A 19,722-nucleotide genomic window follows, 5' to 3' on the forward strand; every position below is an offset into this window, starting at 1 on the left:
CACCTTTTTTACTCTCCAAAACAGCCAATGAACTAGCTAAGACCAGGCATTTGGCTTCAAGCACATGTGCACAGGATAACAACTTGTGGGTTTGTTTTTCGTTTTTCTCTAGCGGTCCATAGTGATTTGTAGTTTCTGTCAGTCCTGGCTCAGTCTTTCTTTGAGTGTTGTTGCTTCATTAGGGAGTGTGAGTGTGAGTGTGTGTGTGTGTGTGTGTGTGTGTGTGTGTGTGTGAGAGAGAGAGAGAGAGAGAGAGAGAGAGAGAGAGAGAGAGAGAAGACATGAAAAGAATCATTTTAGAGGAATTGGAGAGAAGACTGCAATGTGAAGTTGGCCTTTAAATGTCAACCTTGCTCTCTCCATCTGCTCTCCCAAAGTCCACTGTCATCGTCACACCTGTTCTCTCCTCCACGTGCTCTTTGTTGTGCTTGCCGGCCCTTGTGGCCTCTCAGAGTCTGGTTTCTTTATCAGACCTGGTTAACAGTGGAGGTCCAATGTTAGATTCTGACAGAGTGCTTTAAAAGCACATGGGCGGGGCTGGCCAGTTATCCCAGTTGGTTAGAGAGCAGATTTATAACCCCAAGGTCATGGGTTCAGATCCCCAAAGTGGACAGCTGCCAAAAAAAGAATAAGAAAAAGAAAGAAGCAAAAAGTACTCGGACTAGCCAGCACAGTAAGGCAAGTGGTAAGAGTTCAGATACGTTGTTACCCCAAAGCTCATGGTGAAATCTGATCCCCAGTGTGACAGTGTTGTGAGCCGTTTGGGTCATGGGACAGATCCCTCGTGAATGGATTAATACTCTCCCCAGGTGGAGAGTAGTGAGTGAGTTCTCACTGTATTAGTTCCCACAAGAGCTGGTTATTTAAAGGACCCTGGTGCATCTTTTCTCTCTCTCTTGCTTCCTGTTGCCATGTGATCTTACACCCGCTGGCTACCCTGCCATTTTCCGCCATGAGTAGAGGCAGCCTGAGGCCTGTGCCAGGTGCAGCTGTCTGAGAATCATGAGCCAAATAAACCTCTTTTCTTTATAAATTACCCAGTCTCAGGTATTCTGTTATGGCAACACAAAAATGGACTAATACAGCAAGAAAAGGAAATAAAAGGCATACATATCAGAAAGGAAGAAATAAAAGTGTCCCTATTTACAGATGACATTATCATCTATGTAGAAAATCCCAAGGAATATACGAAAACAAAAATACAAGCAGATAAACTAAAAAAACCCTCTTAGAACTAATAAGTGAGTTCAGCAGTTACAGGATATCAGATTATCATCGAAAAATCAATTACATTTCTATACACTAGCAATGAATTCTTGGAAACAAAAATTAAAAATACAATACCACCAGCTGCCAAAAACAAAACAAAACAAAATATAATATCATTTACAGTTGCCCCCCCAAAATGAAATAACTAAATATATATAAATTTGACAAAACATGTATAGGACTTGTATGGTGCAAACTACAAATGCTGATTAAAGACATCAGAGAAGATGTAAATAGGTAGAGAGGCATACTGTGGTTATGGATTGGAAATCACAACACTGTAAAGATGTTAGTTCACCCACAGGACATATAGGCTTGATGCAATGCCCATTAAAATCCCAGAAAAAATTTCTGTAGATCTAGACAGGCTTATATTAAATTTATATGAAAATGTGAAGGAACTAGAATAGATAAAACAATTTTGAAAAAGAATTAAGTGGGATGAATCAGTGTATCCAATTGCAAACCTATTATATGGTTACAGTAAGGAAGACTGTGGCATTGGTGGGAGAAAGATACAGATCAGCGGAGAGAATCAGGAACCTGCAGTAGGCCCACAGAAGCATAGCCAGAGGATTTTTGACCAAGGTGCAAAAAAGCAGTTCAGTGGAAGAAGCACAGTCGTTTCAACAAATTGGACATCTATAGGCAAAAAAATGAATCTGAGGTTTAAATATAAAACATGAAACTATTAAACTTTTAGGAGAAAACCTTTGGGACCCAGGACTGAATGAAAAGTTTTTAGGCTGGCAGCAAAAGCACAATCCATAGAAGGGAAAATTGGCAAATTGGACTTTATCAAAATTAAAACTTTTACTCTGAAAAAGATCCTGTTAAGAGAATGAAAAGACAAACTATAGACAGGGAGAAATGTTTGCAAATCTCTTATCTAGAATATAGAAAGAACTCTCAATAGTCAACAGACATGCACATAAGCAAGGAGTCTAATTAGAAAATGGGTGAAGGACAGCAGGATATGCGTGATGGCAAATAAACAGATGAGGAGATATTCATCATCACTAGCCCTTAGTAAAAAGCAAATCAAGACCATGATGAAATATCACTAGACTCCTGTTAAAACAATTAAGATAAAAAATTGACACCACCAAATACTAGCAAGGATGCGAAGTGTAGTGGATTGAATTATGTCCCCCCAAAACTCATTGAAGCTTGAATTGTGTCCTCCAAGTTTTAAGTATCAGAAACTTAGCCCCCACTGTGACTGTTAAGAGGGTGGGAAATCCTATTATGGTCATTGAAAGGTGGAGCCTTGAAGAGGTGATTGGATTGTAGGGCCATGCAGTAGTGAATGGATTAAAAATGGTGGTCAGGGGTGTGGTTCTCAGGGCTTTAAAAAGAGAGTGAATGAAGAGGTTACCCTCTGCTGTCTCTGCTCCACCATTTCATAATGTGATATCCTACATCCCTGAAGTCACCACCAAGACTCTCACCAGATGTTTTCCCTGGACTTTGGACGTCCCAGCCTCAGAAACTGTAAGCAATAAATTTTGTTTTCTTGCAAAGTACCCAGTTCCGTGAATTTTGTTATGTGACAGGAATGAACTAATACACAAATGCACTGGATCTCTCATGCATTGCTGGTGGGACTATAAAATGGCACAGCCACCCTGGAAAATAGTTTGGTGGTTTATTAAAAAACCTTATGCGCTTACCCTATAACCTAGCATTTGTATTCTTGGGCATTTATCCAGAGAAATGAAAATTTATGTTCACACAAAAACCTGTACACAATTTTTTATAACAACAGTTTTCTTAAGTTAAGAAATGGAGAGAGCATGCCCAGGATCCTAAGGCAGGAGCCGGCGGCAGCATTCCCCACCCGAAAGTCAGAAATGAGGGAGAAATAGTGTATTTTCCTGACAAACAAAAACTGCAGGACCAGCTCTGCAAGAAATCCTCAAGAGAGAATGATAATCACTCATCTTACTAGCTATAATTATGTTCAAACTTTCTGTTTTTTCATAATTCAGTATTGGTAGGTGGTGTGTTTCTAGGAATTTATTCATTTCATCTAGATCATCTAATTTGCTGACCAGCAGTTATTCATGGTATTCTCTTATAACCCTTTTGATTGTAAATTTGGTTGTAATGACCCCTCTTTCATTTCTGATTTTAGTTCTTTGAGTCTCCTCTTTTTTCTTAGTCCATCTAGGTAAAAGTTTGTCAATTTTGTGGATCTTGTCAAAGTACCAACTTTTGGTTTCATTGGTTTTCTCTCTCGTCTGTTTCTTTTATCTGTGCTGTAACTTTTATTATTTACTTCCTTTGCTAGGTCTGGGCTTAGTTTGCTCTTCATTTTCTAGTTTCTTAAGGTGCGAAGGTGATTTTTAATCTGAGATATTTCTTTTTTATTAATATATGCATTTATATTGAATAAATTTCCTTTTTAACAAAAAAAAATAGAAATAAGAACAATATGTGAGGTGCAGTATAATTTTATTTTATTTTGTAAATTCATTAGATCCACTTTTATTATTTTATAGTCATCTTTAAATGAAATTTATTGTTATTTTTGATAATGTGGAAACTTTTACCAGTAAAGCAAAAATGAATTTATGAGCTTTTAATTGAAAAAAAAAAAAAAAGATTTTATTGCTATAAAATTTCCTCCATGGATGGCTTCACTGAATTCTGCACATTTTGAAAGAAATGTTTTGTTTTTACATAGTCCAAAATATCTTCTAATTTTTCTTTGATTTTTTGTTAAGCCCAATGATTACTTAGAACTGTCTTATTTAGTTTCCAATATTTGGGGTTTTCCACATAACTTTCTAGTATTGATTCCTATTTCAATTTCACTGTGGTTGAATAACGTACTTGAGTGACATGCATTTAAGTTTGTTGAGAGTTGTTTTATGGTCTAGAATATGGTCTACCTTGGTAACTGCTCCAGGTGTAATTGAAAAGAAGATGTATTCTTCTGTTGTAGGATGGAATGTTCTATAAATGTCTGATAGTGTTGTTCAAGTAGTCTGTATTCTTACTGATTTTGTGTTTCCTTATTCTATAAATTATTGAGAAAGTGGTATTGAAACCTTAGATTCTATTTATAAACTTTTGTACTTATCCTTTTAGTTCAATCATTGCTTAATTTATTTTGCTGCATATATATTTAGGATTTTATGTCCTTTTAATGAATTGACCATTTTGTTGTTGTGAAGTGACCCGCATTATTCTTGCTGTGAAATATACTTTGTTGGATTAAAAAAATAAAAAAGACATGAGACACCAAAAAAAAATGCCCACAAAACTCCCGAAGTTTATTTAGCCTGTTGTTTCAGCATCGTTTTGAGAAAGACTTCCTTTCTCTCCATTCAGTAGCCTTAATGCCTTTGAGGAATAAAAACTACATTTCCTATAATCCCTTGCCATTAGGTATGGCCAATGGAACAGAAGAATCTAGGAAAGATCCTTTATTCTTTCCTCCTCCTTGCTCTACTGGATTGACCAAGAGGGCAACATCTCGGACACAAAAGTCACAAGTTGTTATTGGTCCACCTTCTTCAAGATAAGCAGAGTTCCCTCCTGATCAGTGTGAAGCCTATATCCAGCCATCTCTGGATACTTCCCGTAGGATTTTGTTACACTGGAGAAAAATACATTTACTTTGGTTTATTTTTTTAAAAAAATCCAAAAGAAGAGATAAAATGGAATACAAAAATAAAGAATATTTTATTTCCTAAAAAAACAAACAAACAAACAAAAAAGATGGAAACAACCTAAATGTTCATCAACTGATGAATGGATAAATATTCTTTGTCCGTGCCATGTGGTGTTATTCAGTCATAAAAAAGAACGGAGCATGCTACATGGATGAACCTCAAAAACATTATACTAAAGGAAAGATACCAATCACAAAAGAACATACTCTGATTCTGTTTATGAGGAATGTCCAGAACAGGCAAACTCATAAAGACAGAAAATAGATTCGTGGTTGCCAGGGCTGGAGGGAGTGAGAATGACTACTTAGTGAGCACAAGATTTGTTTGGGGGTTGGTAAAAACATTTTGAAATTAGTGGTGATGGTTGCACAACTCTGAATACACTAAAAACCGGTGCACTGAACACTTTACACAGGTGAATTTTTTGGGTGTGAATGCTCTCAATTTCAAGAATCGTATTTATACTTTTCATATTCCTATGATACAATAAATAAACTTGGGATATTCATATCACATCACAGTCATGCAGAAGGAATTATCACTCTTGTAATGAACTATCAGCAATTTCTAGAGGAAACCAATCAAAACACTTGGTATTTACTTTTCATGGTAAATATTTTTTTTTTTAGGTAAAATATATAACATAAAATTTACAATTTTAACCATCTTAAGTGTATAATTCAGTAAATATAATTTTAATATGTGCATGTACCTTGATCTTTCTATTTACAAAGTACTTTGGTTGCTATAAATAAAAGTATAGCTCTAGGAGCTTTTCGATTTCCTGGGTGTGAGCTCTTCCATCTCCTGCTGTGCTCTGCCTCTTGCTTCCAAAAGCAGCTATGTGTTCTGCAGTGCATGCGATCACGCCTTTCCCCAATCCCCAGAGTGGGCGCACAGAGGAGGTTCTTGGGCTGTCCCTGAATCCCTGCCTGCGCCTGCACCTGCACCTTTATCCTGATTTGAGCATCACATATTGCATACAGGTATTGGTAGTCAACACTGTACCCCACAGATATGTATAATCAACTATGTTTCAATTTTTTAAAAAAGAAAATAATAATTTAAAAATATAAAAAGAATGTGTTTCCTCTGTAACAAAAGGAAGAACAATACACTTTAACTGTGTCAAAAGTTAGCTTCTGCACCAAGTTCTCCCGATCAGAGAACACAGTCATTTAAATGACTGTGTGAACTGCCCAGGACAAAAGCTCTGATTAACAAAGCAACAGCAGCCATGGCAACTATATCTATTTTTAAAAAGAGTAGAAAAGCTGATTTTTTATGAGACTATTTTATTTAACACATAGCCTTCCTTTATCTAAGAATCTGCATTAAAATATAAATGTGAAAGCCGTCCAGACTTTTAAAATTAGCCAGTAACATCCTCTAAATAAATTGACATCATTAAATTCAAATAGAACTTTTCTAAGGCTATGTACATAGAACAGCATTTCTCAAGGAGAATTCCAACAAAACACTAGTTCCTCAGGATATTATTAGTGATCACACCAAAAAGAGCTTCATGGTTATAAACTGAAGAAACTTTGATTTAACAGTACATTATGGGTATCTTTTATGCAGAGCTTCCCGGAGCTGCTACCACCTGACAGTCCCAGCAGTGATGCATGAGATTGTCCTGCCACACACCAGGTGTGCCACACACAGCAGCCCTAACTGAGCACAGAGTCCTGTTATCATGGATTGGACTCCACAGACCACTTTTTGGGAAACTCCAAAAATTTAGGAAGATTTATAAGCACTGTGTCACTATCTGGAAAGGGTTGTTCATTTTTCTGTTGTGTAGAAAAAAGAATTTTTTTTACACATATCTTTTACCATACTCCTAATTTTACCCCATTCCTTCAGAGTAACTGTGGGTTTAAAATTCTGTCTGAAACTGGGCAAATTTTTGAGCAAAAAGCAGCATAGAAATTTATGGCTTTAACAATAACAGTGCTAATAATTACAGTGACATCAGATGGCTGATGGGTGGTGGGAGCTTACTCTGAGCAAGGATACCCTGGTATGTGCTGCATATGCTCTATTTCTTTTACTGCTTGAAATAACACCAACAGCTGGGTACTGGTCTCTCCCAGTTTTACAGAAGGGTCGATGCAAGGCCCAAGAATTAAGTGACTTCTCACGGTCTCATGGTGTATAAAAAGCAGCACTGAAGCAAGACAGGTCTCTGGACTCCAGACCTGTGTGGTTCTCCCTCCCTGTTAATAAAGGACTTGAGGAAAGGTCAGAGCTTTGTCTTGGAAATGCAGCCGGATCTAAGGCGAGAACCATATAAGTGGAATCATACAATGTTTGTCCTTTTGTGTCCAGTTGTATTTTTTATTAGGTAATTTTTCTTACTATATAATATATATCTATTTTGGAAAAATATAGGAAATTCATAATCCAAAGGAAGAAAGTAAATATCACCTCCAAACTCTACTCAGATAACTACTAAAACCATCTGTATATCTTTCATTCTTATTTTCCTTTGGCTTATTATGTATAGGTGCTTGCATAGATATGTGCATAAAGAGACACATTAGAACTTGTTGCCTGCTTTTCACTTAGCAAGTTATCATAAACATGTTTCCATGTCCTTAAGTATTTATTTTCTATATAATCATTTCAGTGACTGCATAATATTCCATTGTGCAGATGCATCATGATTTCTGTCTGTTTGCCAACTGTCTTCCCCACCTGAATGACCACACACGTCAAGTCGTAGTTCCTGGGCATTACAAACGGTGTCTGTTAAACATTTGACCACTTACTGACCAGGCAATTAGGAGGTGATATCTGATGATGAATACCTTTGACAGCATCTTTTCTTGTTCCAGGATGGCTGGGCTTTTTAGTTTGATTGACACTCTATGGCCCCCATCAAGGCCTCTGAAAGCACCTGGCCGCAGCCAGCCCAGTGAAGAGGTAAGCCCAGCATCGGAAGAGTTCTCCCAGCTTGAGCCACTCCATGCCAGGTGCCCTTACCACCATTTGCTTGGTCCATGTCTGTTTTAGTCCGTTTTGTATTGCTATAACAGAATACCTGAGACTGGGTAATTTATAAAGAACAGAGGTTTATTTGGCTTATGATTCTGGGACAGCTGCATCTGGCACGGGACTCAGGCTGCTTCTACTCATGGCGGAAAAGTGGCAGGCAGCCAGCGGGTACAAGCAGATCACATGGCAAGAGGAAGCAAGGGAGAGAGAAAAGGTGCCAGGGTCTTTTTAAGCAATGAGCTCTCGTGAGAACTAATAGAGGGAGAGCTCACTCATTAATCCCCTCCTCCCCAGGGAGAGCATTAATCCATTCATAAGGGATCCTTCCCCATGACTCAATCAGATTCCAACACTGCCACATTGGAGATCAAATTTCCACATGAGTTTTAGAGAGGACAACACATCCAAACTCCATCAGTGTCCCCATGGTGGCAACAAGGAGCCCAATAGAGTTAGTCCCTTTTCTGTGGTGACACGTGAATATGGTCCAGGACCAGGATTTCTATCCTCTGGTCTCATCCAGAGCCCAAGCTATGGCTGCTTTCCCTGTTGTGCTGTACGCTTCCTGAGGTTCATGTGTGATAAATGTTTAAACCACAGTCCTCCCATGCCGTGCAGCAGTTAGAGTCTTAGCATCGTGCTAAGCTACACACAGTGTATTTCCTACCACCTTCTGGTCATTCAGAACCAACACCCAGTTACCAGTTAGAGGAGCAAATTGATACAATCCATGGATATTTGCATAACCACCAGATTAGCCAAGAATTTCCCTTTTCCTGCCTCATCAAATTGTTTACGGTAGTGGCTCACAAGTAGCAAAATGGATTAAAAGGTGTCCCCTCATCTCCTTCCTAAGTCTTTCCAACAGGCTGGCAGTGGCTGCTTTGGGCCATAGCTCCCAAAGCTGAAGACTCAAAGCTGCAGTGTGCATCTAATAGCTGACCTCTTAGCAGAGTGCCAGACTGCACAGGAATTGTTAAAAATGCCCTTTTTCTAGATTATTTCAGAGGAAGTAATTTCTAAGTGGTGTTTTTAGTATACTCTGAGAAATAGATTTCTGAAGTGAAATCTTGAATTGGTAATAAATTCAGGAGTACAGAAGTTCTTATACTTGATCCCAAAAGCAAACAATGTAATGTTTCTGTATAGCCTTCTAGAGAGAGTACATATCTGTAAGCAAATATGTATATATTAAAGAGTAGATTTAATAGTGCATCTGAGTCTTTTAATAATACTTTTGCTTTCTGCCTTTGCTTTCATTTTAAGCAGGTAAAAACTCATTTGCCTCCTCCTACCTTCTGTTACATCCTTATGGCTCATCCAAATCTGGGACAAATTGATATAATTGAAGAAGACCCCATTTCTAAGCTTTACCAGCCACCGATTCCCCGCTGCTTAAGAGAAATTCTCCAAGTAACGTCTTCATTTCTAACAAGTTCTTCAAGTATTTTTGGTGTGTCTGTGTGTTTCATGCAATGTTACCAGTCTTTTCAATGCCTTTTCAGACTGATGATCTCGGCACCCGTTGCAGTTTTTATGCCAAAGTGATTTATCAAAGACCACAGGTAATCTCCCCACCCTCTCATAAGATGTTGTAGTGTATAAGGTGTTATAAGTTTATTAAAGGATAATCTCTCTTAAGAAATTAATAGAGTGCCAAAATAGAAAAGCATTTTTAAAATCCAGTTAAGCATGTTCCATGCTGAAGTGGTAATAAATTCCTTCCTTGTGCAGGTGTGGACTTCCAGCTGCTGTGCTGAGTACTGGGGTGAAAAATAACCCAGGCATAACCCTACCCCCAAACATTCTTAGCCCAGTACTGTTCGTTCTTTTCTGACAAGTTGAAGAAAGGAGAGAAAAGCTAAAACCTCATTTATGGGGTGAAAGTGGGAATCTTAGGATTGAGCTCAGCCACTTCTGGGAACTGAGAGCCTTCGACCATTGAGGGCACCCCTTTGGTCCCTGTGAGTCCTTGGGCAATTCTGGAGAGTGGCAGCCCAGTGGAGCATGCCGTGGGATCTGCTAGGAGTAGACAAGAGAAAGAGATGGCTTTGGCAGTCTGAATAGAGGTGCTGCATTCTGCAAGAAACCTCTCTGCTCAGCCTTAACTCCTGGAGGAACATCTGTGTACATGTCATCAACTGAGAGGAACAGAGCGCATCCTAGTTGTTAACTCCTCATCATTCATGAGCTCCGCCCACCAGGTGCAGGAGAGGAGCACTCCCAAGCGTTGCCTCCTTGAGAGGGTGTGTGTGGAGGACACAAATGGGGCCCTGGGGGCCTGCACCTAACTGGCCTGTAGGTATGTCACCTGCGGCCAGCCAAGTCAGAATACCAGGGAATTGCCCAATGAGGAGTCTTGAGAGGAGGCAGGAAGCTAGTGCCTGAGCAGGTACCCTGAGCCAGGTCGGCCTGGCCCCCCAGCACACCCCTTGCTTTTCTTCTTGCTGAAGTATTTTAGAGCAAATCCCAGACCTCATCTCATTTCATTGCTGCACACTTGATATGAGTCTCTTTAAAAAGCATGTGTGCTTTATGCACAACCACAATTCAGCTGCCTGGTTTGGAGCCTTTCTCTTCTGCTGAAGTTATCCAGAGTGATTTTCTATTGTGCACCTATTTTGAACAAATTCTTTGCATTTCTCTGGTCATCCATAGGCAGAGGAAGAGCTATAGAGCCATATAGAATGACTAAAAGAATATACTTTTTGACTTCTATTTGAGTTATTGATGAGTTGATTATACAAATATCATTAAACCTGTGTTATTACAAGTATATTACATCAACTTAGCCTTCATCTGCATTGGGAGTAGTAGGCAGACTGTTCCTGTAAAGGGTCAGATAGTCAATATTTTAGGCTTCTCAGGCCTTACAGTTTCTCTAGCAACAACTCAGCTCTACCTGCAGTGTGAAAGTAGCCACATTGTCATTCACAAGTGTAGGAGCAGGGCCATGTTCAAAAAAACCTTTATTTATGGACTCTAATATTTGTATTTTATGTGATTTTCACATGGCACAAAATAATCTTCTTGTGATTTTTTTCAACGGTTTAAAAATGTAAAAACTTTAAATACATGTAAAAACCATACTTAGCTTGCAGGCCACAGATAAGCAGGTGGTGGCTGGCGTGGCCCAAAGGCCACAGCTTGATGACCCATATCTATGAAAACCCTGACATTCTTAAAATGCTGAGCAGGGCCACAGGGCAGGGCAGCTGTGAAGCAGGGAGAAGCACAGCCAGACTGGCAGGCTGTAGCGAGCACACAGTGGGACATGCAACAGGGAGAGGAGATGGAAGGGGCCCTGATCTGACCGTCGAGTAGGCGCAGTCGTCACTGAGAATGCTGCAGGTGGTGTACAAGAACCCCACGCTGATCCCACTGATCTCTATAAGAAAGTATTTTAAGATTGCATCTCACTTAAGTTTCTACATTTTAATGTAAGAAGTCTGCGAGACGAGCCTCACTGGCGGGTGCCCTTCCTTCCCTGCTCTGTTAAGGCGCATGTGTTTCTGTCCTCTGAGTCTGTGCGGAGCAGCTAACGCTCACCGAGCACTAAAAGCATCCTGACACTGAAATAAAAATACAATGCCCATAGAAACGGAAATCAGAGGATTAAATTGTGAATATAAATGAACTGCATTGAGCTTTTTTTTTTTTGACAGCTGGCTGATACAGGTCAAACCTTTGACCCTGGTGTTACCAACACCACGCTGTAACCAATTGAGCTAACCAGCCAGCCCTAGCTTTTTATTTTTTATCATCAACATTTTGCCATCTTTAATTTCTATGAGGGATTTTCCATTTTTCAAACCATTATCACATACATGTCATTTTATCTAACAGCAGTAGTATCACTATTCCTAATTCCAAGAGGAGAAGACCAGGGCTAGGCCTGGTTGTCCACTGTCTCTGATACACACGACCAAGCCCAGTTCTGGTCTCCTAACTCCTACTCAGCCCAGTGTCCTGTGAGGCCTCTTGATCAAGGTCCCTCAGTTCCCAGGGGGCTGTGGGGGGTGTACAGATGCAGCACACCCCCGCTGCCACATGGTGACTGAGCTTGTGCAGGTTACTTAACCTCCCTGCCTCAGTTTCCTTATCTATCAATTGGGTATGACATTCTCTTACCATAGTGGGTTATTCTCAAATAAATTTAGTAGTTTTCAAATGTTGAAATGACCTCCCTTTTCCTTTGTTTTCCCTTTATCTATTCACCTTTTAGTCATTTGACCGCTGATTAGTGCCTTTCCTGAAGAATTAGAGAATGATTAACACTAGTCATTCATTGGTGCTCCTTGTGACTGTCACAGTGTCTGGCTCAACAGGCCGGGGTCAGGGCCCCCAGTGAGGATGAGGTTTAGGCATGTGATGTGTCTCTTACTTTCCAAGTCTAAGGAGAGCAAAGCCTGACTGCATGCTCCTTCACTCGTCTGCAGAATACGCAGTGTGTGAAGGTGCACTCGGCATTTGCATGTTCCTGTTATTCCAAAGCACAGCGCAACTCATGGGGCCATGCGGTTGTTCACTATGCAGGTGACAGTTCTGCTGCAGTAGAATGCTGTCCTCAGAGACACAAGCAGCAATTGCGTGGCTCTTACAGCACATGCTCCTGCCTGCAGCCCTCCAGCTGAGACCAGAGGTTGAGGGTCAAGAAAGTAGGTGTCAGATGCTCACAGCAAAGCCAGGTGGAGGGCGCACTGGGGCCTTGCTGGGTGGAGGGGTCCTGTCTCAGGGTGCTGGGGAAGATACACTGATCCTGTCCTGTCCAAGAAATAGGCTTTCACCAGCACAGGTGCCGCCTGCCAGCAAGCGTGGCTTTCAGTGGGTGTGTGCACCTAGGAACTGGTGGTTCTGTAGTCAGGAAATACTGAAGGACCCAGACCCCAATGGAGTAGATTCCTTGATCCACTAAATTTTATATATCTCCTGTATTCTTCTTTTGTGGGAAAGAGAATCCAGAAACCAGCTTCTGCAGGGGGAAGTTGGAATAAGCTAAGACCTGGGGCCAGTCTGTGGCTAAGCCAATCACCTGTACATGCTACGGTGAGGACTGACTTCAGAATGGCGCCAAGAGTTAATGCCAGAACCTGACTCATCCAGAAAGGTCCAGGTGTATTTCCATCATACTAATAACAAAGTCAAGAAAATGAAAAAGAGAGATTTTTTTTTCGTATTTAATTTTTATTTTGAAATAATTATGGATTCACAGTAGACTGCAAAGAAATGTGCAGGGAGGTCCTGTGCAACCTCTCCCATGCCAGCACCCACACCCGTGGTGACTGCAGTACAAAAGCAAACCAGGGGACCGGCACTGGCGTCATCCACAGAGCCCAGTCAGGTTTCCACAGTCATCTGTGCATTCGTGTGTGTTCAGTGCGCTCCTGTGCTTCCCTGTCACACATGTAGCCTTGCATAAACACCGCCACCCTCAGCATACTCCCTGGGCCATCACCCCAGAGTCCCTGTGTCCCTTTACAGCCATACCTTTGCCCTTCCCTGTCTCTAATCCTGGCAACCACTGTGTTCTCCATCATCACAGTTTTGTTCTGTGATTGTTACATGAATAGAACCATGCAGTATGTATCTGTATGAGTTTCCTAGGACTGCCATGTAAAGCTCCCAAAACCAAATGGCTTTAAACAACAGGAATTTGTTCTCTCATACTTCTGGAGGCCAGAAGTCTGAAATCTAGGTGTTGGCAGAGTCGTGCTCCCTCTGATGGCCCCAGGGGAGGATCCTTCGTGCCTCTTCCACTTCCTGGTGTAGCTGGCAGCCCTTGGCCTTCCAGTCATGTGGCCGTCTTCTCCCTTTGTGTCTTCACTCTGTGTGTGTCTGTCAAAATTTCCCCTTTTATAGGGACATGAGTCCATATTGGATTAGGGCCCACCCTAATGACCTCATCTTAACTTAGATAAATCTGCAAAAACCCATTTCCAAATAAAGGTCACATTCTGACGAACTTAATTTAAGACTTCAACCGATCTTTTTTGGGAGATACAGTTCAACCCACAACAGATCTTTTTGAGATTGGCTTTTTTCAATTAATATAATTCTGTGGAGATTCATCCAGACGACTAATGATGTCGAACATCTTTTCATGTGTTTATTTGCTGTCTGTATATCCTCTTTGGTGAAATGTCTGTTCACATCTTTTGCCCATTTTTTAATTAGATTGCTTGTTAGCTTACTGTTGAATTTATAGTCGGATGTGTGATTTGCAAATATTTTCTCAGAGTCTGTGAATGGTCTTTTCATCCTTCTAACAGGGTATTTTGCAGAGCAGAAGTTTTTAATTTGGACGCAGATTTACCAAATTTTCCTTTTATGGATCATGCTGCTTTTATTGTCAAGTCTAAAACAAGTCAAGTCTCTTTACCTAGTCGTAGGTCCCAAAGTTAATCTCTTTTGTGCCCTTCTAGAAGACTTCTAATTCTTCATTTTGCATTCAAGCCCATGCTGCATTTTGAGTTAGACTTCATACGAGGCGTATGGCGCAGACTTCGGTTCTGTCTTTGCCCGTGGCTGTCTGAGCACTCCAGCGCCATTTGTTGATAGACTGTCCTTCCTCTGTTGAATTGCTTTTGCACCTGTGCCAAAAATTGGGGGCATACTTGTGTGAGAGAGATCTATTTTTTTCTGATAAATATTTAATGTTTTGGTAATATTTTTGCCTAATTACTAGTATTATAGGTTTCTACATCATCTGTGCTTAAATACTTTTCCTGATTATATAGGGCTGTAATAATTTTTTTTAAGATACTTGATTTTGCTGTGAACCTAAAACTGCTCTAAAAGGGAGGAAAGTAGAGAGATTTCCCATATAGCTCCTTCCCCCTACACACAGCCTCCCCCACTGTCAACATCCCCCACCACAGTGGTGCACTTGTTACAACTGATGAGCCCACACTGACACATCATAGTCATCCAGAGTCCAGAGTGTACATTAGCGTTCACTCTCGGTGTTGTGCATTCTGTGGGTTTGCACAAATGTATAATGACATGTGTCCACCATTTACAGATACATACGAAATAGTTTCACTGCCCTAAAATTTCTCTTTGCTCCCGCTATTCATCCCTCCCTCTCCTAAACCCCTGGGAACCACTGATCTTTTTACTGCCTCCACAGTTTGGCTTTTCCAGAATGTCCTGTAGTTGGAATCATGGAGTGTGCCGCCTCTGCAGAGTGCCTTCTTTCTCTTAGTAATGCGCATTTAAGTTTCCGTATCTCTTCTTGGCTTGATGGCTCATTTCAAATATTATTCATTTGTGTGCCGAATAATATTCTGTTGTCTGGGTATACCACAGTTTATCCATTCACCTGTGGAAGGACATCTTGGTTGCTTTTAAGTTTTGGTAATTAGGAATAAAAAGATTTATTTTTAATAAAATTTTAGCAATAAATTGATAGTACTGCTTTGAAGTAATTGGTTACTGGTGTCTTTTTACTGAATATTTTATTGACACTGACTTTGTTCATAACCGTAATAGCAGACATAGCTTGATATTTAATTTCGAAGAAAATTAGAACATCTTGGTTCATCAATAGATTGAAAGAGAGACCATATGTCAAATCCAGGGTATTTACAAAGAGTGTCTGAAATCTTTGAAGATTGTCAGAAGAACTCTCAACCTCAGATAATTTGGTAAAAATCTTTGCCCTTCTTGAGATATCCACAAATTTTTAAATTTTCAGTTTTGCCCATTCTGCCAAAAATACGCTCTGTGACTGCAGGCTAACACAGGGCTGTGTGGCGCGTCAGATGTCCCGTCTCTTCTGTCTCCTTCATGTGCAACACTCTTCATCTGCACTTGTCTCTTAGTATCTTGACTTTTTTTAAGAACATAAGCAGTTACTTACTAGAATGTCCCTCAGTTTAGGTTTGCCTGATGTTATCTCACAAATAGATTCAGACTGTGCATTTTTGACAGGAATAGCACATGAACAATACTGGTTCATATCAGAAGACACACAATTGATTTGTCCCAGAACTGTGATATTTTATCAATTGGTTAAGATGGTGTTTTCCAAGTTTCTCCACTCTAAGGTTTACTAATAAGTATTTCATACTTGTTAGTTAATAAATAAGTGTTTTCTGAGGGGATACTTTAAGACTGTGTAAATATGCTGTTTCTTATCAAACTTTTACCCACTCACTTTAACATCCATTACGATTCTTGCCTAAATTAGTTATACTCTGATGGTGGCCAAATGATAAATTTTTAATTCTGGCACTTCTTCTACATTTATTAGCTGGCATTCTGCTGTAATGAGGAGCTTTTCCTTTCCCCAGTTTATTTATGTAGTCACTTATTTATATTAGTGGGGACCAGTGGATTTGTTTTTTATTCAACAAGGTAATCTGTCACTATTATTCATTTTGATGCTCAAATTTTCTCAAATTTAAGCTGCCTCTTGTGTTCATTCTTTGACTACCTTCATACTTTCTGACACTATTAAGATGTTTCAGACCTACCTTTTGCTTTCTATGCTCTGTAATCAGCCATCTCTTCAAGGAGCCCTGGTTTATTTTAATGGAAAATGGTATTTAGAAGCCAAGATCTGGGTTCTAGGTGGGCTCGCTGCTATTGGGATGTCATAGCTTCTTGACCTTCACAGTGGACAGGGCCAGGAAATGTTGGTATGCATATTCATGTGCGTGCATGCCCACACACACACACAAATCCACTTCTGTATCTAAAATCGTGATTTCACACCTGTACTTCCAACTCCAGACTATTAGAAAAGAATTTAGGCTTCCCCCTTTCCGCATGTATAACTCCCTTCTCCAACAGTGAGAAACCTGGCTCTATTTTCCTCAGTATTACTTACTCAAACTTCCTGTATATAATCAACCTCCCAACCATGCAGCCTGCCTCCTCTGACCATGCAAGTCACCTGCTCTGCCCAGTCCTTTTGACCAGCCATGCAAAATCCTCAGCCTGACCACACTGTCCACACCAGTAGCACCAGCTGAACCTCAGCCTAGCCAAGTCCTTAGGCCCTGGCCCTACTGACCATCCTTGGACCCATTTGAATCTACTGAATTCTAAGCCCTGACCAAGGGGAAGGGGCAGTATACTAGTTTAATGGGAACTTGAAAAGGTATTACAAATTTTGCAGATAAGAAAAAAAAAAAATGAAAGAAAGAAAAATAGGAACTGTTGCAGATGCAACAGATACGTGATACCTGCTTTATTCCAAAGCCTATACAAAGTCTGAGGGCAAATAAGATCTGTTCTTAACCCTCAGGAAACATGACTACCTGGAGAAAAGAATGTGTATGCACTAGACAGAAAGCAGTGTGGTAATTAACAGTCTAGGCATGTAAGCACAGGATCAGGAGGGAGAGAACAATGGATTCTACCTAGTAGGTCAGAGGACAGGTGGAGTGCTGGCAGGGAAGGGTGGGTTGCCCCAGCAAAGGTGTCCTTTACCAGATACAAGGTCAGGCACATGGGCACAGCTGTGTTCCTGGGGGCTAGTGACCAAGATGTGCAAAGTCTTTTGTAACCTTTAAACTGTTTTTGAAATAATATCTTAAATTGTTAGTGTTCATAATAATCATCTAAGATTATTGCTTTAAAAAAAATTTTGGATATAAGAATAGTTAATAGTCTTTACTGTATCTTCTGATTGTAGCTAAAGAGTCTGCTTCTTCTGGAACAAAGGGAGATTTCACTGTTGGTGACTGATGCCACCCTGCAAGCAAAGGATGAGAGTGAACCCAGCCTCCCCAAAACTGTGCAAGTCTTCGTGGCCCCCTCGTGTGTGCTGGACCTACAAGTCTTGGAAGCCTTCACCATGGCCACACCTCACAACATCCTCTTCAGGGATGCCCTCCGCGACCATGGTGTGCTTGCTGCTGCTCATGGCTAGGACTAGGGGTGCTGACAGGCACCCACAGGGTGGCTCCTGGGGCTTCTGGGCGCCTCCACCTTGCTTGGGCACTGTTGGCACCTTAACAAAACCTGTCACAGATGCAGCCTGGGGCTGTCACTGACCCCCAGGGTGCTGGCACTCCCTGCAAAGATGCCATCAGTCTTTCCATGACTGCCTGACAGTGGCACCTGTATGGTGCAGAAGCCACCTGAAATCATGGCCTGGAAGATCTCTTTTTAAAACAAATCAAAAGTTAGAAAATTATAAACATGTACACTTAAATTAATTAGTGTTTTTTTCCAGGGATCAATCTAAAATTCTGCTTAAAACATGTCTTTTAAAGTTTTTATTGAGATGTAATTCACATACTACAAAATTTACCCTTCCTGAATTGAATTCGAGTCTAGTATTTGTGTTTTTCCAGCTTAGCTCCCTGGGGGCTTTGGGGCACACTTCTGCACGGAGCAGGTGCTGTTGGGCAGGCCTGGCATTGAGAGCGGGCAGGCTCCATGCCCGCGCCCTTCCACTCACACAACTTGGGGCAGGAGACTTCACCCTTCACTCAGTGCTGCAGTAATCTCCAGTGTCTCTTTTGGCAGGTCAGATTGTTTGTGTTGAACGGACTGTCATCTTGCTTCAAAAGCCCCTGTCGTGTGTTGTCTCTGGTGTTCGCATCTGTGAGCTGACTGGCCCAGTGACGCTGGATGAACTGGACTCTGCTACAACTGCCAACTCCCTCTGCAGCGTTCAAGGTGGGCAGCTTCTCACTGGAAAGGGTATTTATGTTTTTTTTAAATACTGTGTTTATTCACCGAGTAGTTGTTGAATGCCCGCAGTGCTTCAGACATCGGATGCATAAGGAATGAAATGAGAAGTCCTAGCCTCTTGGACTTAGAGTCTATAGAAAGGCACACGTGAGTGAAGTACACAAACAGACACAGGCCTGCAGCCCTCCGAGCACTCCAGCTGCCAATGATCTGGCTCTCGGGCCAGGACGGGCTTCCTACAGACAGGAGGCTTGAGCTGTGTTCTCTAGGGCAGGTGGACTAATCAGGTGGGTGGGGCAGGAGGAACGGCTCACGGGAAGAGAGCAGGACCTATAAAGGCTGCTGATGGGAGAGAGACAGTAAGCAGAGGCGGCCAGAAAGGCAGCTGAGTGGAGGGAGTGGCTGAGCTGGGTTGGAGGGGCCACAAGCGGCGGGGAAGGGGGTCCAGTGCCAGGAGGATGCAGCAGTGGCAGCGGTAGGGAGGTAAGCCCAGGAGTGGGCGAGTTAGGGAAGCAGACAGTTGGGTGAGGAGTTGGGCACAGAGGGAGAGGACTACACGGCCACCTCCAAGCTTCTGGCTTGCTGCTTGTGGATGCAGGACGTGGTGGACGAGGCCAGCTTGGAGGGGACCGTTGCAGTTCTGTCTGTAGAGAGTGGGCGTTTTTCATGCAGCTGAGAAGGGGATGTTTCAGCAGCCGGTTGGATATATGGTCTGGAGCTGAAAATAGCATTAATGCTTTCTTTTTAACTTTATAAGATTTTTAGTAATAAAAGTAATGCATGTGCATTGGAACTAGTGAAAGATAAATAGACAGGGAACAGCCTCTGGCCATGCAGCCGTCTTTCTGCTGCAGTCCACATACCTGGGAGCGCATGGTCGCCCGCCTCACAGGGAGCATGTGTGTGCAGGTTGTGACAGCTGCACATCATTCTGTCACTTGCTTCCCTCACTTCACGCTCTAGAGGGACATCTGTCCCAGCAGGTAGAGACGTCTAACTCAAGAATTTATTAGCCACATGATACTCCCTCATGTGACCAAACTGTTTTCCACTGATGGACATCCATTGTGTTCCCGTGTCTTTGCAATTGTAAACAAGGCTGTTATAAATATTCTTG

General features: G+C 41.4%; 1 protein-coding gene across 3 annotated transcripts in view; it reads left to right on the top strand.

Annotated features, from left to right (window-relative positions):
• SPIDR (scaffold protein involved in DNA repair) overlaps window positions 1-19,722 on the top strand; it is a 409,626-nt gene that overhangs the window by 370,202 nt on the left and 19,702 nt on the right. For 2 of the 3 annotated variants that reach the window (XM_063079984.1, XM_063079986.1), the window contains exons 12-16: window positions 7,796-7,883; window positions 9,222-9,368; window positions 9,461-9,520; window positions 17,599-17,809; window positions 18,438-18,590. In XM_063079984.1, the coding sequence (XP_062936054.1) occupies window positions 7,796-7,883; window positions 9,222-9,368; window positions 9,461-9,520; window positions 17,599-17,809; window positions 18,438-18,590 (659 nt within the window). The remainder of the gene's footprint in view (window positions 1-7,795; window positions 7,884-9,221; window positions 9,369-9,460; window positions 9,521-17,598; window positions 17,810-18,437; window positions 18,591-19,722) is intronic. The other variant, XM_063079985.1, reaches the window with a different exon arrangement.

Source organism: Cynocephalus volans, chromosome 15, assembly GCF_027409185.1.
Source record: "Cynocephalus volans isolate mCynVol1 chromosome 15, mCynVol1.pri, whole genome shotgun sequence".
In the NCBI taxonomy this organism is placed as follows: Eukaryota; Metazoa; Chordata; class Mammalia; order Dermoptera; family Cynocephalidae; genus Cynocephalus; species Cynocephalus volans.